At 40.0% G+C, this 21,110-nt stretch overlaps 1 protein-coding gene across 1 annotated transcript; it reads right to left on the reverse strand.

Moving 5' to 3' along the window:
• Positions 1-7,496: 7,496 nt before the first annotated feature.
• Positions 7,497-20,596, reverse strand: klf5a (Kruppel like factor 5a). Its single transcript, XM_087802853.1, has 4 exons — positions 20,279-20,596; positions 17,298-18,324; positions 15,255-15,314; positions 7,497-10,717 (listed from the first exon to the last, which is right to left on the reverse strand). Exons 1-4 carry the CDS (start codon positions 20,429-20,431, stop codon positions 10,539-10,541), a joined length of 1,419 nt encoding a protein of 472 aa, XP_087658979.1. The 5' UTR covers positions 20,432-20,596; the 3' UTR covers positions 7,497-10,538.
• Between the last annotated feature and the right edge of the window lie 514 nt (positions 20,597-21,110).

The raw sequence follows: 21,110 nt of genomic DNA on the forward strand, positions 1-21,110 counted from the left end.
TGTTTCTAAATCAAAACCTCACCTCTCTTTTGATTGCCTTTAATATCAGGTTCAAAAATAGTCTGTCCATGGTCCAGACCTACAGTTTGTGATTGTGATTTCAGAATATTTTTAACTTCTTTATTCAGAGAGTTTGTGATGACAATCATGTGTGGGAACATCGCTGTTGAATCAACATTTTACAATGGGATTAATCAAACCAGTTTAGCAGCAAATACAATGATTCCGACTGACAGATGATCTAATCTCATAACAACGTTTAATCCGGGCAAAACCAAAGTGGATTCTCAAGGTTACAATGTAATGTGATTCGAGTATTTACTCATGATACTTTCGTATTTGTTTCCTGAATATGTTTGTTGGTTCTGGTCTTAAGGTGAAATTCAAATCTACTCACCCTCAAGTCACAATCTCAACACCACCAAAGCCAAGCTGAACACCTGGCTAAGGGCTATCGAGCAAATCCAGCTCCTTTGAAGATTCGAAGTATGGTGCTCTCAATACAGGATCATACCGCGCCTCCAATGGCCCTTCTTACTCTACGACTTTCCCATGTCCCAAGTAGAAGGTTGGGAAAGACTGTGCAGAAAGTTTCTGCGAAAATGGCTGGGAGTGCCCACATCCTTTAGTGCAGCCAACCTGTATAGCAAGACATCCTAGCTTCCCTTGCCTGTTTCATCAGTGGTGGAGGAGTTCAAGGCCACTAAGGCAAGGGCAGTCAGTACACTCCTTTTGTCCAAGGACAAGAAGGTTCAGCACGCAAGCAAAAACACCAAATACGGCAGGAAACTGAAGCCCCAACAAGCTGTGATCGATGCAGAATCCCACTGGAAAAACTAGGAAATTGTAGGCATTGTATGCCAGTGGGCGTGGGTCACTACAGTGGGAGCAGGTGGGGCAGAGCTGATCCTTGAGCCAAAATAGGCCTTGAGTCTGAGTCTGGGAGGCATTAGAGGAGGACCATCGGGTGAAGGCAATCGGACTGGCCTCTCAGGGTCGATGGACGCAGTGGGACCAGGCACAGGAGGGGCAACTGTTTTGGAAGGAGCTGTGGCAAACCGACCAAGTTAAGCTTTCTCTTGCATTCCTGTTGCCCACCCCAACCAACTTGAAGATCTGTGGCAGAGAAGAAGGCTCATCATGTAAGCAATGTGGGGCATCTGCCTACACACTGAATCACATCCTCACAGTGTGCCGTAAGGCGCTGGCAGAAGGGCGCTACAGTTAGAGGCATGATAATGTCCTTTCGGAAATTGCCAATTGGGTGGAGCAGCAACCGGTTAATGTAAACCACAAACAAGCTCGTCCGCCATAACCTTCGTGAGGGAAGGGGAGACGTCTCATAAGACTAGCAGAATGGCAAAGCACCTACCTTCTATCCAGCGACGTGCCTCCGACTAGGAGATGAACGTGGTTACAGCCTAATGGAAAAGCATCTTCGACGTTTACTTCACCTCAGTTTTGTATTATTTGGCATGATAAATATTTCTGTTTTTTAAATTAAATTGTTCGCATTTTCTGGCTGACATTTCTCATTATATAGTACATGTTCTTTTTGTCTATACACTCGTTGAGTTGTCATGTTATACATACTTTGCTCAAGTTAAAATCATTGTATTAAAGTGGTGTGGCTGGATGTTTACGCAAATTACTGGGCAAGTGTTTTTTCAATATTTTCTGTAGTGATTGAAATATGGGGTTTGTTTTAGCTTTTTTTCTCAAATTCAAACTTCACTCATTTTCTACTCACGCTCATGTCGACAAAGAATTGGGATTATTTTTAGAGTAATCTGTTCTTTTTTAGAGCTATAGACTAAAATGTTTGTTCATTTTAATGTATTGACTGGAGCTCAGTTGTCTTCATCTTCATCTTTGTCCAAAAATAAACTTAAAAACATCCAAATACCTCCATACCGCTCATCTACAACATCCATCTTGTATTGAAGCCTTGAAATTAATTATTAATATAATTATTAATAATAATTAATATAATAATATAATATAATATAAATAAGTCTGTATTTTAAGATTGTTGTTGGCAGAAGTTCTTGACGTTAAAGATTACTCTGAAATAATCCCAACCCTTAGTCGACATGAGGGTGAGTATAAAATAAGTGAAGTTTGAATTTTGGCTGAACTATCACCTATTGTACCTATTGAGGTAGTACTGTACGTTGTTTAAAGTATGGAATGTGTGTGTGAAAACAAAATGAAGACGTGTTTATTTTGTAACTTGTAAAATGTATGTTCAGAACACAGAAACGCACTCTTGTTGTTAAAAGATAATCCCATCGTTCTGTGTTGAGTAGTTATGTAATACAAAGAAGTCCAATCAGTCAAACCAGAAACTATGTACACAGACTGTGAGTGTGTGTTTTGCTGATCTGCCTTATCAAAAATAAACCCAGTGTTTGTTCCCTCCTGACTAAACATTCTCCTATATGATGAAGCCCATCTTACAAGAATCAGTTCCAGAATTCCCCTAACACCTACACATCCGACTCATAAGTACCCCGCTGCCCACCCGACGCCCCCCCACCCCTGAACCTCCTTTTCTTCCTTGGAAGCCGTGCGTCACTAACTATTTTGGAGGAAATCTGGTATTCATAAGTGCCGGTTCTGAGTCGACCCGTGAGACTCTCTACTGCCGCTGTGCTAATACTTTAATTTGTACGCTGCTGACCCTTCCTGTTGTTTGGAGCTGACCCGAGTGGGCGAATGAAGGCTCCCTGAGCACATGCAACACAAAACACACCCACACATGCATGAAAGTGTGCGCACGTGTGTGTGCACATCTTTGCCTTACTTTGTGGGAGTATTTTTTATTGTGCGTAAATATATTGGTGTGTGTGTGTCTACCGGGGCTCCCTATGGTCAGTCTATTGGTCCTCCGAGTGGGTGGTCCGTTTGAAAAGAGGAGCACTGGAAATATTACACCTACATTCACTCGCACACACACACATTTACAGACACAAAAGAGGAAACTGGGAATCACACCAACGCAGCACAGCGGAGGGTGGAGCAGAAGCCTTCTTCCAGATGTGTGACATTAATTTAGTTGATCCAAAACATGACCCGGTAGCTCCCACTCACTCGGCACAGCTGAATCTAAGAAGTTCTATTAATAAAACACTGGGAAGGATACACCTGCAACATCCTTGTCGCTCGTCACAGCTCCAGCTCCTGTCTATCAATGATGAAGATGAGCATACATCTGATGCTTCATCAAGATATATAAACCAATTGAAAATACTTTCAGAGCAGGAGTTGTAAAGTTTAAACTACAGTATTCTACCTTAGGAATCTGGAGAGAAGCTACTACAGTAAGTATCTGCTTTAAGTCTAATGATATCCAAGAGCTGTCGCAGTCACATGACATCCTTCAGTGTTGGGACAGTGAATTTATCAGCCGTCAAACCGTTATCTTACTGACGCGACAAATATTATGAAGAAAGAACTGTGGGTTGAATTCCAGTGAGGTTCCTAGTTTGGGTCATCTGGCAAAGGTCTGTCAGTCCAGTTTTACTGACAGTACTGTTTGACCAGCCATGTAATATATATATAATATATATTATTCGCTATTATTTCACAAACATCATTTTTATTTGTCTCCATACCAACTTTACACATAATCTATAATCCGAATAGCAATTACAATTACTCCTTTTATATTCCTCATTTTGATATTTGATTTATTTACGAGTCATGACAAAGTATTATAATGTCAAAATGAGAACACGTACAATATAAAAAAAGAAAATAGTAAGAATAAGAGAAATTAGTCATCATGGAAATCAGATTTAAAAGGTCTACTAAAGTCAAACTCCACTTGGACTCATTCACATGTTTTGAAGTCTTCCTCTCCAAGATGTAGTAAGTCTCTCATCATGACTTTATAAATATTTCAATGAAAAGTGAGTTTTGTACAAACACACACATACGGATGATACAATAGAGTCCAACATCTATTTAAGACAAACTTAAATCAACACATTAGTTGACCTTTAAATTAAACTCCTGTGAGATAATGTTCTTCTAATCTTTGTTTGTCTAAAGAAATGAATCTTTAGTTGAAGAAAAAAACCTGAAACAATCACTTTTTACGTGACTGTAGATACCGTAGCTATGAATCATTCATGGGCAACCCTAAAACAACGAACAACGACCAGTCACATCATTGACTACTTTTACTTTCCTTTTTCATAGAAAATAAATGGCCCTTCCCGTCACGCTTAGATCTTTAAAAAAAACATTATGAAACATTTGAATGCAGAGTTCTAGTAAAGAGGTAATGCAATGTATTAGTCAACCATCAATAAAAAGAGAAAGTTGAAGATAATCATTATAATCGTTTTTAATAAGAGGTTCTAATTACTTTAACCTTTTAAATCACCGACTTGAAACAGTATTACTAATACAATTGTGTACTATGACTAGGTAAGTCTGGAGTTCTTTACTTAATTACTTTCTTGTTCTTCTTTACCTTCAAATTGACAATTACTTTTGCACTAAAGCCTGATATTAACTTCTGATTTTTGTGCAGGGTCTCTTTTGTATAGTGTCATAGAAAAGGTAAAGTGAGAGATGCCTGATGAAAGAGAGCAGAACAGGTTATGAGAACAGTATCCACTCTGACCCACGGAGCAGCGCCCCTGGACTTCATACATTACTTTCCACCAGGGAGCATTGTGGGATATGCAGCACGCAGAAGACAAAGAAAGTGAGAGGAAGATGAAATTAAGTAAGAAGGGAGACGTAGGAGGACGGAAATGCATGATTGGGTCCTCGACTCCCTGGAGATTCTTTTGTTTAAGTTGTTCTGCGATTCACTTCTTTCACCGTCCGCCTACTTCTTCTGACATCTGAGGTGGATTAGAACAGAGACCCAGGGTCACATTTAAGACTTAAACCAAGAACATATGTGTGTGTTTGTGTGTGGCGGTATTCCCCTCCAGTCCCGGAGCGCGGGTCAGTCCTATTTTCTTGTCCGTTGTCTCTTGGTGGGATATCAAAGGAGTATTGTTTGTTGATCGGCAAGTGGGCTGCAGGTTACTTGTAGGTCCAGTGAGAGATCCTTTCACCTCTTCTCTCTCCTCCACCCTTTCCTTTCTTCTTCGTTCTTCTCTCAACCTGCGTCGAACTAAACATTCCTCTGTTAGAAAGAACGTTACTTTCCCATTCTTTATAAATGGATCAAACCTGAAAAAAAGGATTCTAATCAGACTTTCATTGAGCATCATTTTCCTCTTTTTCATAGGTACCTTTTCCATTTTCAATGACTACAAATACTGTTTATCCAAGTCACTTAAAGAGTCCACCACCTGAGATGTCCACCCATTAAAAATAAATCAAAGAAAGCATGGAAACATGGACTTTTTTTTAGATGTTTTTAATCAAGGAGAAATCACACAGCAGTTTCAAAGGAACACAAACAATGACAGTGTTATTATTTAATAAAACAAGGATTAGGAAGGAAAATCAACCATATTAATCAAAGCTAAATTGAAAGCAAAAAACATGAAACATCTCAAAATCAGGGGGGGTTGACCACCGGCGTATTGGGGTGGGCAATAAACCGCCTAGAGCTAATGCCAACCCCTGACAAATGTCTTGTCTATGCATTAACTAATTATGTATTTTTGTTCGTTGCACTTTGTTTTTTATTTAACTGCGCTCAAATAAGTGCAACTTTATTGACACCGGTCATGTAAGCCATGTTTTTGAAGGTCCAGCTGATTGGACCAGACTGGACCATCTATAAAATTAACCAATCAGCCGCTTACTTTGTCAAAAGGTTCTTATATTGAGTGGATCTGCCAGCTGTCGAGATGATTCTTCAGTTGTTGTGAGGAAGCGAAGAGTCATCATGGAGAGATGTGTTGTACACACCAGTTATGAAGTAATGTTATGAATTAAAATGGATCTGACATCTGCAAATGTTGCTGTATTTTGTAAATTCCCTGGACGCATTTGACTTTTATCAATTGTTTCCTGCCTGAGTAAACTTTGGATTAAGCATCAATACAGCATGGTCGTTTTCAAGGTTATTATAGTCGAGTTTTTGTATTGAGACAGCAATAAAGAATACTCTTTTTTCTATTTTTAAGAGACATTCTTTTAAGGAATAAATCAACTTTAAAAAATAGGATTTCTCTCGTTTTTTTACCCTTATTGTTTAGGCATTTTTTTTTATATCCTTACGTACTTGATTATTCTGAAGAATGTACTACAGTACCTCAGTTGTTATAAGATTTGTTAGGCTACTAGAGATATTACATTTGACTTTTTTTTTTATCTGAATCTGAACTATAACAGGCAATAATGAGTTTGAGGAGATAAGATTCTTTTGACCATTTTGTTGAGAAATGTTTTAAATAAATCTATATTTTGTTTATAATCACAACTTTGATCTCCAAGAGGTCTGGTTAAGTTTTATGTTCAATAATTCAGAACATGAATTTAACTTGGTTAAAAGTGCATGAAAAAAAGCTCGACCATGAAAACCCTCAAAACTTTGAGACAACTCCACTTTACATCGTTTTTTTGGGGGAGATTCAGAATAAGATCGCTCTCATTCAAAAGAACAAACAATCTGCCAAACTAATGGGCAAGTAGTATTAGTAGTAAAAGTAGTAATAGCTGTGGTTTTCTGCCAATATTTCCGCTATTGTCTTTCTGCCCCCCACACAAGACACTGTTTTTGAAATTGGAAATTTTGAAGCTCATTTGGTTTTGAATAGAAGAAATAAACAACTTGATTAAAACAAATGTTGCCTTTAAAGGAGCTTATGAGCAAATGTTCACCATGGACACATTCAGTTTTAGTTATTTAACATAAGTAAGTTAATTTATGACCTCTGCCAATATGTAGAGAACAAAAAATATAATTCAAATACTGACATTCAGTAGGTTCTTACCTTACCACCAACAGTGTGCTAAACGTATCATTAATGTAGCGTTACATGACGTTTTGGTTCCATTAGCATTAGCATATGAGCAAAGATTTGCTGGAACTTACCAAGGCTTCCTGAAGTCATTCTGGTTTTATTAGGCTCGATATTTCGAAGGTTTTCTGTAAAATCAGCTATAAAAACGACAACTTTATGGTATTGTCGTCTGACGGTTGAATTTTGTGGCTGTGCTGAAACAGAAGTGCTCAAAGAACGGTTGTTTTAGTTTATTTGCTGTACTAATAATGACAAAAAAAACACTTTAATGTATATGGCTGCCAACCAACATGGTCTCTACTGCTTTAAAGCATTTTTTTTATCAATAAATATATGTATGTATAAAGCGAAGGGCTAGTTTTTAACCCTTGTGTTATTTCTGGGTCAAGGTGACCCGGTGGCCTGAAAACAAATGTGTAAGTGTCCCTTGTGCTGTCTCTGGGGGACGGTCAAGGACCTCCCTGTCATTCAGAAACACATATGCATATATGATCCTCTGATCCAGTCACAGGCATCGGTTCACAAACCATCAGACGTCAACAGTTGTGTCAATGACTTTATTCGGCTTCACTCAGTTGGAGAAAAACAACTTTTGTCTTTGGAACGTTAACCACTGGGAGGAGAAAATCTACAAAATAAATTGCTTAAAAGTACATCATAAAAAAAACAATTGCATTAAAATATATATGACAGGAAAACCAACAAAAATAGTTTTGGAGGCAGAGCATGACCCTTTTCTTGCCCTTCTGTTTACAAAAAACAGCAAATAACAAAAAAAGGAGATTGTATTTACAGTGCATATATTTACATTAAGGCATTTTTTAGTTTTGCTGTGGTGAAAGATGGCGAATCTAATACCACCCTTACGTGTACACAATCAAATAAATAGTCATGGTGATACATTACAGTGCAATGTTTCCTTTAAACGCTACCTGCGATGAGCGGCTACAGCTATGACGCTACAAGGAAGTTAAAGTGAAATTTCCCTCATTTTCTACTCCCCCTCATGGTGACTAAGGGTTGGGATTATTTGTAATCTGTTCCTTTTTAGAGAGATTTAGACAAAAATGTTTGTTCATTTGAATGTAGTGACTGGAGATCAGTTGTCTTCGTACAAAAAGACTTAAAAAACATCCAAATACCTCCATACTGCTCGTCTGTAACGTCCATGTTGTATTGAAGCCTCGATTTATGTTCAGATTAAACAAGTCTATATATTAGGCTTTTTTTTATCTTAAAATGAACATAACATTTTGACTACAATCCCAACTATATCCCAACCCTTATTCGAGGGCGAGTAGAAAATGATAGAAATTTGAATTTGTGTTGAACTGTCTCTTTAAAAAAAAAAAAGATTTTAATTATTAAAATATCATTTACTTGTATTGCTCGGACTCGGGTGATTGTGTCTTTTTTCCAAAACCTGTCGTCAAGGTAACGCATTGAGAACCAAAACTTTCTCTTTCCTATTCCAACTGAGACTCTTGGCTACACCGACCAAGCTTCCACAACTTTCAACACCCAAAAAAATACTCTCTTTCTGAATAAGAAACGTTACTTCGTCCAAAACTCTTCGTCTGTCATTCTGCACATCCCTGGGTCGACTTTCAACGTGTAACCTGAAGGTCGTTCGAGACAACCTCCTAATTCTTTGAGCTTTAACGCAGCATATAGATGTTGATAAATTGGGGGTAAAATTGAGTTCACTTGTCACTGTAAACCTGATGAAAACGATTGTTTTCCTGCATGTTTTCTCAAATCAGACAACTTGTAGGACCAGTTTTAAAACCAAGACAACTTTTGCATGTTAGCAGTTAAGGTTTAACACAAATTAAGACTGAGCCAAAAACACTTGAAAGAAGAACGTGGACGGTCTTACCGTGAAGCCGTTCACTCTGTGCATGTGCTCAATATGTGTCGGGTCAACTACTTCTGTCGTGTCAATGACCAGCTACTACATTGGGTGAAGGATGTATTAAAAGTGTTTTTTAAAAACAGCAATGGTGTCTCCACGACCCGGACGAGGAGGCACTTGTCTGAAGCACTGACGTAGCTTTGGTTAAAACGTCCCCAAAAACGCTGGAGGTGTATTATTATTTTAACTGGATGCTGCCTTCAAAAGCCCACTGTCCTGTCTGAGCAAATCCTTAAAAGTCGGTCTAAGTGTTCTGCTTACACTTCTCCACTGAATTATTGATCCTCTAATTGCTTCTCTTTATCATCCGCCATGCTCTCTAAAATCTAAAATCATTCCCCTCCATCTTCACCCCTCCTCCTTCGTGCCATCTTCTCCCTCTCCAGAGTATGAATGCCTTCAATTTTTTATATCCGAACATCGATCATCGGTGTTCACCGAAAAAAAAACAAAATGTCCAGTTCCACTCGATAATCATGAGAAGATTGTAGTGCAAATCCATGTACTTGGTATCAACAGATCGTCTTAATATTCCAGTTATAAAAACAAATGATTCAAAAAAGAAGTAAACAAAGATTTGGCTTGTCTAGTTTTTGCAAAAACAAAAGCTTCCCTTTTTGAAAAAATAAAGTCATTTCTAACACAGAGACGTAAATCAACAATTTGGGATTCATAAGTGCTTTCATTCCCGTCTACGGAGTCATTTAGGAGCTCCCACGTTCGCATCGTTTCTCCTTATTTTCCCAAGAACAAGGATTTTTTTTTTAAGAAGTCATGGGAGCCGGAGAGAGGCTGTTTTTCTTTTGTCTTCGCAGCCAAATTGTTCAGCACTCAGTTGAAGTAGCTGCTGATGAAACATCACGTCTGTGGGAAAATTGAGTGTTTTAAGCTTCACGCCAACACAAAAATGACAGCAACACTTTTCGTTTCGCTCCGGTCCAAGTTGTGCACACAAAAGCAGGTTTTTTTTTTCTTTTTGACATTAATGAGCACAAGCCTGGACATAGATGTTTATAAATTGGCCGGCTGTTGTTTTTTTGTTTTTTTAAATAGAAAAATACTTCATTTAATTTCAATACTTTAGGAAGACAAAAACATTTGAGCAGGGAAAATATTTTCTTGTCCGTGTGGAAGCACTTGATTCTGAATAAATGTCATGTTAAAGACATTTATTAAGACATGGATAGTAGACATTGGTTTGTGCCACGATGAGGACAATGCATCTAGAAATGTGTTGTTTTTGAAATAACGCAATAAAAAAAGACATTAAAAGCTCTTGGGAAATTTAAAAGATTTGGTCCCACCACATGACTTTGATAGTCAAAAGATAGTTTTGAGTGTTTATCTGTGTGTGTACTGTTCGAACTATACTACATGATAACTGTAGTTTCATAAACACACTAAATAATTAAAGAATTATTTTTTTCCCAGCCATTAAAAGACACTAAGATAAGGACCAATATTAAAATGGACGGAGACTCCTTACTGTTCGCGTCAAATCAAAAGTCTGTTTCCTGCTCAGTAGTGTCTCAAAAAACAACGTGAAGATGATTTTTTTTTCTTTTGTGTGCCACCAGGAGGAACAAAACAAACGAGTGCTGCCTTTTTCCATTGTGTGTCTTTTTTTTTTTTTCCAGTCCAACACAGTGTCAGCCACGGTGTGTCCGCACACTCAGCTAGTTCTGGTGTCTCTTCATGTGCAAGGCCAGGTGGTCCGATCGGGAAAAGGAGCGAGAGCACACCACGCACTGGAAGGGTTTGGAGCCCGTGTGCTTGCGGTAATGGCGGGTCAACTCGTCGGAGCGGGCGAAGCGCCAGTCGCAGCTGTCCCACGTACACCTGTACGGCTTCTCACCTGCGGGAGACAGAAGACCGACTGGGATTAAAGCACGGCCGCTGTGTGATCGAGTGCACTGATACTATTTGCGTTGATTCACTGAAACCACAAATGACTCAAACAGTTGGAGGAACCGGAGGAGCAGGTCGGGGGAGCTGCAGTCGTCCGGCAGCTTTTGCATTCATACCTCTGTCAAAGACATTCATCAGCCCGCCGAACAAAGAGTTAAACTGTTACGGGCTACTATTGTCTTTAATCAACGCTGCACATTTCTCTGTCACTCCTGTCTTTCCACTCGTCGTGAGCTGTGCGTGGGAACCTGCTCGACCGTCTGCCTCGGCCGCTTCCTACCTGCTCGTGTTCAGAGCACACCTTTGCAGGAAACCTGTTCTCTTTCTAACCCTTTTCAGTCCAGAGGAAACTCCTAGAGGACGAAAACCTCCTTGAAAATAAAATATATTTCACATTAAAGGTCAATTATTGTGTTGATTTAAGTGTGTCTTAAATAGATGTTGGACCTCTATTGTATCATCAGTATGTGTCTGTTTGTACAAAACTCTCTTTTCATTGAAATATTTACATTAGAAAATGATCTTCAGCTACTGTCTTTTTGGAGATTAAATCTTGTTTACAATAACCACTTAACTGTGATTGGGTTTGTCACCGCATATCATAAATCCCGGAAGTCTCCACCTCCAAGGGACTCATTGTATAAACAAAGTAGGAGTGATAACAGCTGACTGGAGGAGGAGTGAAGCCATTATTATGGTTATTATGATGGACTCCGCTCTCGTAACCTCTCCTTCGCCCAGATTGTAGACGGTGAAAAACTTTACAAAGTAATAAGTTCAGAACATGGCCATGATGAGGGGCTTACTGTATCTTGTAGAGGAAGACTTCAACATATGAAACATGCGAGTAAAAATAAGTTAGAGCTGGGTTTTCACATCAGGTGCACTTTAATGAAGAGGCACAAACATGATGTTTCAAAACAAAACGTTTTGAAAATGTTTAAATGATTTAAACATGTTTTGAATCGTACATTACGTGTTTAGATAAAAACGAATGCATTTGCCTAAGATTTAAACATTATTCTGACTCAATTTTACCTTATAAAGAGCAATATTTTAGAGGAATGATCTTCATTGCAGCACTTTACAAAGAAAATAATTCAAGAATAACATTTTCACTTAAGGCCGTTTGGTGAATAAAGCGTTGTAACACTATTGTAATGGTCGTATAAACAAGCAGCTTTTTTCGTGTTTGTTCACTCAAAGTGGATGAAAGTATTGTGATGAAACAAGCACTTTTAGGTGTTTCCCACTGGTGTCCTCCCAGAAATGTATTCTTGACTCACTTGATACATTTTTTTTATAGTGTGACCTGCTAATTTGTGAAAAAACAAGTAGAAAATGTGGGACAAAACAGCTTGTACAGCCAAACATATTGAGTTATTTTAGCCACACCTCATCTGAACTCTTCATGGCAGTCGACAAATGTTCGATTTGATCCTTGTTACCCAGCATAGGGTCCACAAATATCAACTCACTGCCAAGAGAAGATTTGTTATTGAAACGCACTAGTCTCAAAATTAACATTTAACAAGAAGAGACAAAAGAAGGAAAGTTTGTTCATTTTAATGTAGCGACTGGAGCTCAGTTGTCTTCGTCTTCGTCCAAAAAGACACTTAAAAGCCTTTACTTCTTGGGTGAACTATCACTTTCAAAATAACAAGTTACTAGGCAAAGACACTTTTTGTATAAGAGTAATAAAGGCAAACATGTACGGGCTGGTGTAAGATTGGAGGCTGTGATTAATCAGACAAAAGGTAAGAATATGAACAATTACAAATAAAAATAATGTATTTTTTTCCCCCTAAAAGTCACTTTTTATTAGATTAATTACAAAAATCTACTATAACAACAATAAAACTGAACAACACTGTATTAAAACTTAAAGTTTCATATAAATAACTTAAAACTAAAACAAGTAAGTCCAGACAGTAGTAAACTAATCAAAAACACAATGTAAACTTTAAAAAAAGCTACATTTATTTACATTTAGTTACTTATCCTCTAATCCCTGCAACTTTAGCAAATATACATATATAGCAAGTCCATATGTTTTCTATGTGTTAATATTTCATTGAGTGATACAGCGTTCAGTTAAAGTGTTTCACGTTTAAAATATCATTGTTCTTGAACGCGCCATAACTATCTCATTGTCATTGAATGCATCAATTTTTGTGAAGAGGTGGAAGTTTGCGTTTTTCCCAGTCTTGTTTACAAGTTATTTAAAAAGAGTAATAACATTCAGTTCTAGCTATTCATCACCGTGTATGAATATAAATGATAATATTCAGACACAAATCTTAAATCTGCCTCCTTTCGCTCATGTCTCTGTTGCTTCTGTTTAAGTGACCAGATTGAGATGAATGTTGAAGCATAAAGTAAAAAGTGTGTTTAAATCACAGTGTTTATTAATGTATTACCGTTTTATTATTTACCAGCACTTGTTACTGCAAAAACTAACGTAGTTACGGTAACCGGTTACTTTATCACGCGTTACTCCCAACATTGAAAAAAACACACACAAACACACACACTCTCACACACACAATCAGGGTAATGGATGTTGATGGAGATTAGAGTGGGGACTCCCACCGGGACCCAAACGCATTAGGAATCATCTCATACTGATTACTGACAGGTGTGTGTTTGTGTGTGTGTGTGTGTGTGTGTGCAGTCAAGCAGCTGAATCAGACAAGTAGAATAACTCAACGACAGAAATAGAGGTGGAGAGTTGAAGGTGAAGGGATAAGGCGGCTGTGTGGTGCAGCCGAGGATGAAGTGAAGAGCCGAGGAGAAGGAGCTCGACCAGGCAGAATGAGGAGCGAAGGAGGCGGAAGACGCATCTTTGTCACTTCGGCTTCCTTGTGGTTTGTAATAACTGCGCTCATCCGCCGATGACGCCACGTTTTATCGCATGTGTCAAGTTTCCCCTCGGCCATCCACAGGGCATTGACGCCCACCATGGTATTCTATGAACAACCGGTCTACTCGGAACCGGACCAGATTCTGGATGACAAGTGGTTGGGGCCAGTTTTGGAGTGTGTGTGCGTCTTGTGTGTGTTTAAAAGAAGGTGGAATGTGGAGGCGTGTTTGTTTTTTTTGGTGAAAATCCAACAGCTGAAAAGCATCTCGACTGAGGACGTATAACTGACGTTCATTGACGGGACATACTTGTTTCAGTTAACATTGAAAGGTTGAAAGTTTTGTGGAGATAATCAACACAATCAGTAAACAATATTTTTTAGTCACAACATGATGACCCGGTTTGGCACCTCAGACGACTACGTTCAGGCATAGAAATACAATCCTGGACTAATGTTGTGAGCATTCTTACGACAAAATACAAATAATTATTTATGTTTCTTTTGTAACTTGGTTACCTTGGTTGCTTTCAATATAAGAAATTATTTTAGGATGAAATATATGAATTGAAACTATATTATAAAACAAATAATGAAGCTATAATTGGTTCGAAGTTCTACACAGTCCTGTTCACTCGCTTTCAACCACATACGCATGACCTGGATAGATAAAACTTTATTGATAGCAAGAACCTTCACGGACAGATGAAGATATACACTGTTTAACCCCAATTTTAACTTTTTAATTACATTTTTTGAAATACCATTAATATCAATGGGTTTGGTGATAGTAGAAATCACTTGCACAACTTGCATTAAAGCGAGAAAAAAAGAGTTAATTGAGGTTATTTTAAAATCTCTACAATCAGTATGACTTTAAAATCCACAGTGAAAGAATCTGAGTATCTCTTCTTCGTCCCCTTTACCACATTTCCTGAAATCCATTATCTTTGCTTAAATGGTCGACATTTGCCTTGTAATGTGATCTCAATTAATATCGATTAAAAGTAACGTTTTTTGTGAGAAACTAGTGATTTTCAACTGATTTTTTTTATTGCAAACCAGAATTATGAGTCATGTGACATAAAGTTCACATAACCACTCAAATACATTCATAAATACATAGTGACCGAGACGTATTCTGGTTGTTATTGTCGTGTTTATAATTGGAAGCGATTATTATCCCAAATATAAAAGGGAAAACTGTCATTAGATTTGTCCAAACAAACCTTGAGTTGTAGCACACGGTCATATCAACAATAAAGTGAAGAAAACAAGCTGATAAGAATCTACACTCAAACTTTTTACAGTAGCCACACAAAAGCGTGTTCGTTAAATCAGCCACAGACTGAACAACAACGGTGAAGTTGTCCCAGAGTCATCCGCCGGCAGAAGTGTGTCACTTCCACCTGTTTTGATAGAATAGTATATTGGCCGGAGGATGGGAATAGGGCACAGGGTACATTTACACACACATGCCAAGAACACAACACTCTGCCTAGCAACATGGTGCCAGCGCCGATACGGATATATGAGAAGTGCCGACCGCGTCATGTTTTCCTTTTTTTTTTTTCCTCCACGGCTGATCTTTAAAATAGCTGAATACGGAAGAAAGATGGTTACCTGTGTGGGTCCTGAGGTGAGCTTTCAGATGAGATGACTTGGTGTAGACCTTCTTGCAACCTGGAAACACAAACATACAGCAGAAGTCAACGACCGGTCTATCTGAGTTAACTAATGAGCAACAGAAGCTGCTTTGGGAGTGAAATCATGGGAGTTTGTGGAAACATCCCAGTCTGGACCGCTGCATACTTTGAACTCACTTTTTCTGATAACAACACTGTGACACATTACAGAACAACTGGTTTTTACAAGCACTCCAAGCATTCTTACTGGGAAACATCCAAAAATAATAATAATTCAAGACTGAAAATTGCTGGCTATTGGTAAAAAACAATTTCATATCATCAATAAGGTTTTACCTTACCTTACCTTAGCTTAGTTAAATGAGGGATATTAGGGGTTAATAACCAGCAGGTACAGAATAATTTGTTGGATTAGATGTTACAGTTAATCCCAGGGTGTGACTTCTACCCATGTTGCAACAGAGGCCCGAACGAAGATCCTCCTTTTTTAACGACTTTTTATTATGAAGTTAATATTCCTCCTGTGGGTGTTTTTTTAACACACTAATTCCAATTATACAATGAATCGCATGACAGAGATGAACGTTAATCCTCGGGTTTGACTCATTATTTAACGTACATATTCTATGATAAGAATGACCATTTATCTGGAGGTTCGTGTCCAGGACGACACCAGGGGAAGCCTTTACAACATCCTCACATGAGTAAACGAGAACAACAAGTTTTGACAGTTTACTCATGCGCTGATGTGACAGATGTGCTTGATTCGACTTTAAAAGAGGTTAAACGTGTGCAAACACGCAGAGCGAGAATCTGCTTAAGCCTATTTTACACACCGCCACAGGCGAGTTGACAGTAAATGTCCTACAAGTAGCTGCACATCACGCTGCTTCAGTTGGATTCAAAGGATGTGTGGGAAAATTGGGAGAAAAAGACTCGGGTGATACAAGACAAAACATTCCTCCACTGCTTGGAATCAGAATTTTCGGAAATGTTTGGAGGCAGGTTTTAGATCGTCGGCCACCTCGACTCACACCAGGGATTAAATAAATATCAAGCAAGATTTTATGACAACTCTCCAGATGTAGCGACTCAAAATTATTCATTGACTTTTTGTTTTTCACCTAATTATTGTTTTTTCTATTCCCTCGGCCAAGGAGGTTATTTCACGGTCGCCTCGTCAGTCTGATAGAAAATAACATTAAAAAAACAACATGTTTAAATGATATTTTTAGGAATAGTACAAAGTAAAGAAGCTTTTGAGGATCTCTCCGTCAACTAGAGTGTTTTCTTCCTCGCACCTACTTTATGTTTCCGCTGACGATTTTGCACATGGCCATCAAGTACATATTTCAAAAGCTAAAAAAGGTATTCCATCTTTCGATAAAAAAAACATTGTGTTAAAATTCTATAATAATTTTATCTTAACTTTTTCCGTTTCTTAGTTATTTTAGAACCTTTTAATCCTCGAGTTTTCTCAGCATCAAGGTGACCCAAAGACGAATGTGTTTTGTGGTATCCCTTGTGTTGTCAAGGTGAACGACCTCCACCACTGGATATTGTTCACCTTGAGCCTTTCTTAAGGCATAAATCTACATCTTTACTTAACTTTAAAACTTGTCAACTTCAATTCATTCCCTCCTTCCATCCATACCTAACAATAGACATCATTGATGAATTGCATGGTAGCTGTTGGATCGATGTATTGATAAGTTATCGATCAAAATAATTATGAATACATGTTTGCTAAACAAATACTCCTCAAATCAACACTGAATCTATACATTCACTCCATCATACATCCATCGGTCATTCATCTCACTCCTACCATCCATCATCTACACAACAATTAATTGATCTGACTTTAGATCAATATTCTATGGATCCATTAGCTCGTCCGTCTTGAAGAAAAAGGGTTGCTAGGCGACCGCCTGACGGCAGCTCGGTGTAAAAATAAACACGTTCGCGCGGCGGTGGTGAAAGTCACATGCAGCCGTGGACAGATGTTTGGGAGACTAACCTGGATAATCACAGTGGTGGATCCGCCGCTTCTCCAGGTCGGGGTTGTTCCTTCGGTTGTAGCGGACAGGCACTGTGGCGGGAGCCGTGGGGGCCGGGGGTGTCGTCGGGGCCTGGGCGAGGGCCGCAGCTTGGCTCGGACTCGCGGTGGGGCCCGAGGTGAGATGGAGGGTCAGACTTTCTGGGCAGAGTCCAGGGGTGCTACACGCCAGCTTGGAGGCGATGGTGGCAGCGTAGGATGGGGGGGGCGACATGGTGTGCAGGAGCTCTTTCTGGCGGTCCGGGCTTCCGGGCTCAGAGCTGGGAGGTGAGGGGGGCAGGTAGGGCGACGGCTGCTGGAGGAAGTGTGTCTGGGGGCGCACGTACACCCCCGCACCGATCCCACCGTAGGTGGGTTTAGCAACCTGGTTTTCTTGGGATGAAGGGGACACCACAGGTAGGTTATGGAAGGGGCCGTGGATTGAGGGGGGGGGCTGTATCTGATGCTGCTGGGCCTCCATCCCGTTCCCATGGTGATGCTCCAGACCGGAGTTGAGGAGCTGGAACAGAGAGCCGCTGTCGTGTTGGAGAGAATGCTGCTCGAACTGTGAAGACATTTCCTGCTTGATGAAGATGTCGGGGAGCGAGTCGTCGCCGCCCGGCGCCGGGTTGAAGACGCTGGGGAAGTCCGGCAACCGGGACATCTCCAGCGGGGCGCAGCTCGGGGGTTGCACCGGAGTGCTGCAGCTGCTGGCGGGCGACGAGTTGTGGCAGTGCAGGGCGGGCGAGTAGCACGGGGCGGCCGCCTCGGTCTTGACCTGGATCAGGTCCACGTGGTTCTGAGGCGTCCTCTGCTGCTGCTGACAGAAGCCCATCCTTAGGTAGGCCACGTCAGGCAGGTACAGGTTCATGTTGAGGGTGTAGGGAGCGTCGCTGTGATCCTCCGAGAAGAAGTGCTCCACGGACATGGCTTCTCTGTGACACTTCTGCTGCGTGTCCTGCTGTGGAAGCGGTTGAGGAGAGAGGTACCAGTCCATCTCACATTTGGCCTGTGGAGACAGAAGAACAAGAACATCTCAGTCGCTCGTCTTCAACAGTTGCTGCACGTGCATGAATTGTCACTTTCCTGCTCAAATGCGCACAAATGAACGCACGGAAACCATCAAGCCAACCAATAATATTTTGGACCTGACCTGATCCAACCTGTTTGAAATTTTAAAAGACAACGAAACACTTACCTCTGACTCAACAACTCACCATTTCAAAGACTGTTCCCGACCACTTTATAGAGTCATCATAAAACTCATTATTTTGAAAGAACACTTCAAGCTGCAACAGCAATTATTTATTCACTTGGACCTAGTGGTGCATGTTTAAGGTCAGGGGTCATCAAACTTTTTTATCCTACGTAACTTTTCCCTTCTCTGACGAAGACGATCAGAGCTGCGCCTATACATAAATATGTACCGTTTTCCAAAAAGCCACGCATATCGAAATAACTTTTAATTTTTATATACATTTTAATAAAACTTAATAAACTAATTTCCGGGTTCTTCACAAAAAAAAGTCAGGAAATAAATAACAACACTATTAATTAAATCAACAATAACCAATTAACCCTCTATAGGCTCTTCACAAAAAAGGCAGGAACTATACAACAGAGCTATTTAATTAATAAACAAAATTTTAGGGCCTAACATTTCGATACATTTTAAACCAGACCTTCTTAGAGCGCAAAACATGTCGGTAGGTGTAGAATACAAAAACAAAAACATGTATTTTAACTGTGTTTTTGGCACTTTACAAATACAAATTACTTACTTATATTAGTGGATTTTATTTAGCTTGTCTAAAAATTAATGTAACCCCTAAAAATGAGTGGTCCAATATTTTTGTCTCGCACTGTATACGAAAAAACAAAATTGGGATCTCTGGGGGCCAAAAGTTGAGTTCTAAAGGGCGACAATCAAACTGTGCGTCATGAACCCCAAAACAACAACAAGTGCCGTAGAGTCAAAAGATGCCCTGGAAGAATGAAAACGATTTGAAATAATTAAAACTAAATATACGTTTTAGTTTCAAGTGTGTTAGTGCAAAGTCATGGTTGTTATAGGTTTTCCTCAGTACATGTCATGTTGTCATGCGTGTGCTCAAGCGTCAGGAAAACAACTTTATAATCGTTCGATCTTCCGAGACGAGGGCTTTTAACAAACGATCTAAAAGGTGAACACATGCTGATCTTGAAATTTAAAACATATTTTTAACCTCTTAAGGCAAATTTTCGGCGTCTACGGGTCTCTTTTGGATATTAGTCTCATTCCATTTATCTTCTAAACCAGCGACGAAGACTATTTGGAGACCTGACTTCGAGACCGTCATCACTTAAACATTTATCGAGCACTCATCATCAATAGGCTCCTGCCAAATTCCCCTCTCCGGGCCGAGAGGCTGCTGTACTCAGGGAACCTGGAGCACCAGGACCAGTGTTGGGACCATCATCTACAGGTACAACTGTTGAAAAAGTGTGACCTCGGTGATGGACACATCGATTATCTTGCAGTGAAAGTTGGATGCAGCAGTGGATGAAAGAGAAGCATGGAAGGGGGGGAAACACCCATCCATGCCTCTGTCCGCAGCAGCAGCAGCAGCAGCAGCAGCAGCAGTAAGGTTGTGGGGATGGGCTGCTATTTCTGGGCTTCTGATCCCACCAGCTGTTCCCAAAAAAAAACCCTTTGCACAAGTTTTCCTGCAGACTCAAGTTAACGGGACATTTTCAGCCGGTCAGTTGTTGTCAGGCCGGTTGGTTCTAACAGACGCCAGAGGGGAGCAACTGCCGAGCAACTGTGCAGGGAATGCTTGGAGTCTCATTTTTTTTTTTTTTTTTTTTTTAAACACAAATGGTTCGAGCATCACAAGAAGAAGAAAAAAACCTGGTTGTGGAAAATCTGTCAACTCCGCCACGCCCATTCACAAAAAAAAGACACGTTTACCGATCGCTCGTACCTGCGTGTAGTCGCATTTATCCGAGTTCTTGAGGTCCAGGCCGAACAGCGCCGAGTCCTCGAAGGGGAATCCTGCGGTCAGCGGCGTCTTCTGCAGCGGGTAGAACGGATCCTCCTGCCCGCCGCCGCCGCTCATCGCCAGGGTCGCTGCCATGCTGGGAAGGAGGGAGGAAGGAAAAAAATATATACGGAGAGGCTACACGTGAGCGCGAGGAGTCGAGGTGTGGCGGTCTACGAGGGCTTTGTCAAAATGTGCCCGTGTGCTCCATCTCTGTCCACTTGTTTCATATTCTCACTGGCCCGGCGACAGCGTTCTGTGTGCGCGAGGGGGGCGGAGTCAGAGGCTGTAAATACAGACTAGCCCCGCCCTCGCGAGCGAGCCTTTTAAAAAAAAAAAAAAAAAAAAGAAAAACACTTTGATGTTCATTCAACGGCCACCGCCCTTTCTAACATCTACGCGCGCACGCGCGTGCAAAAGCGCGCACGACACCAGCAACCATTAAAGCGTGAAGGTTGAATAGACGCCCGTGACACGTCACACCCGATGAATAAGACGCTGGAGAGACTTGACCTGAGATGGCGCAGATTATGCTTTTTTAGCCAGAAAACATTTAAAAAAATTAATCTGTAAAAAACTAACAATTTTGCTTCTTATTCAAATGAAATAAAAAAAAAATATATATAAACTGTATATATTTATTTGTTGTACCTTCTCTTTTGTAACAAAGCCAGTATTTATATTTTTAATGTTTTGAAGTTGGTCATAATCTCATGCTCCAGTCTTGATTCAAAATGTCCGACATTAATCATGTTTATTGAAAATTATTTTGCAT

The sequence above is a fragment of the Callionymus lyra genome, chromosome 11 (assembly GCF_982586985.1).
Source record: "Callionymus lyra chromosome 11, fCalLyr1.hap1.1, whole genome shotgun sequence".
In the NCBI taxonomy this organism is placed as follows: domain Eukaryota; kingdom Metazoa; phylum Chordata; class Actinopteri; order Syngnathiformes; family Callionymidae; genus Callionymus; species Callionymus lyra.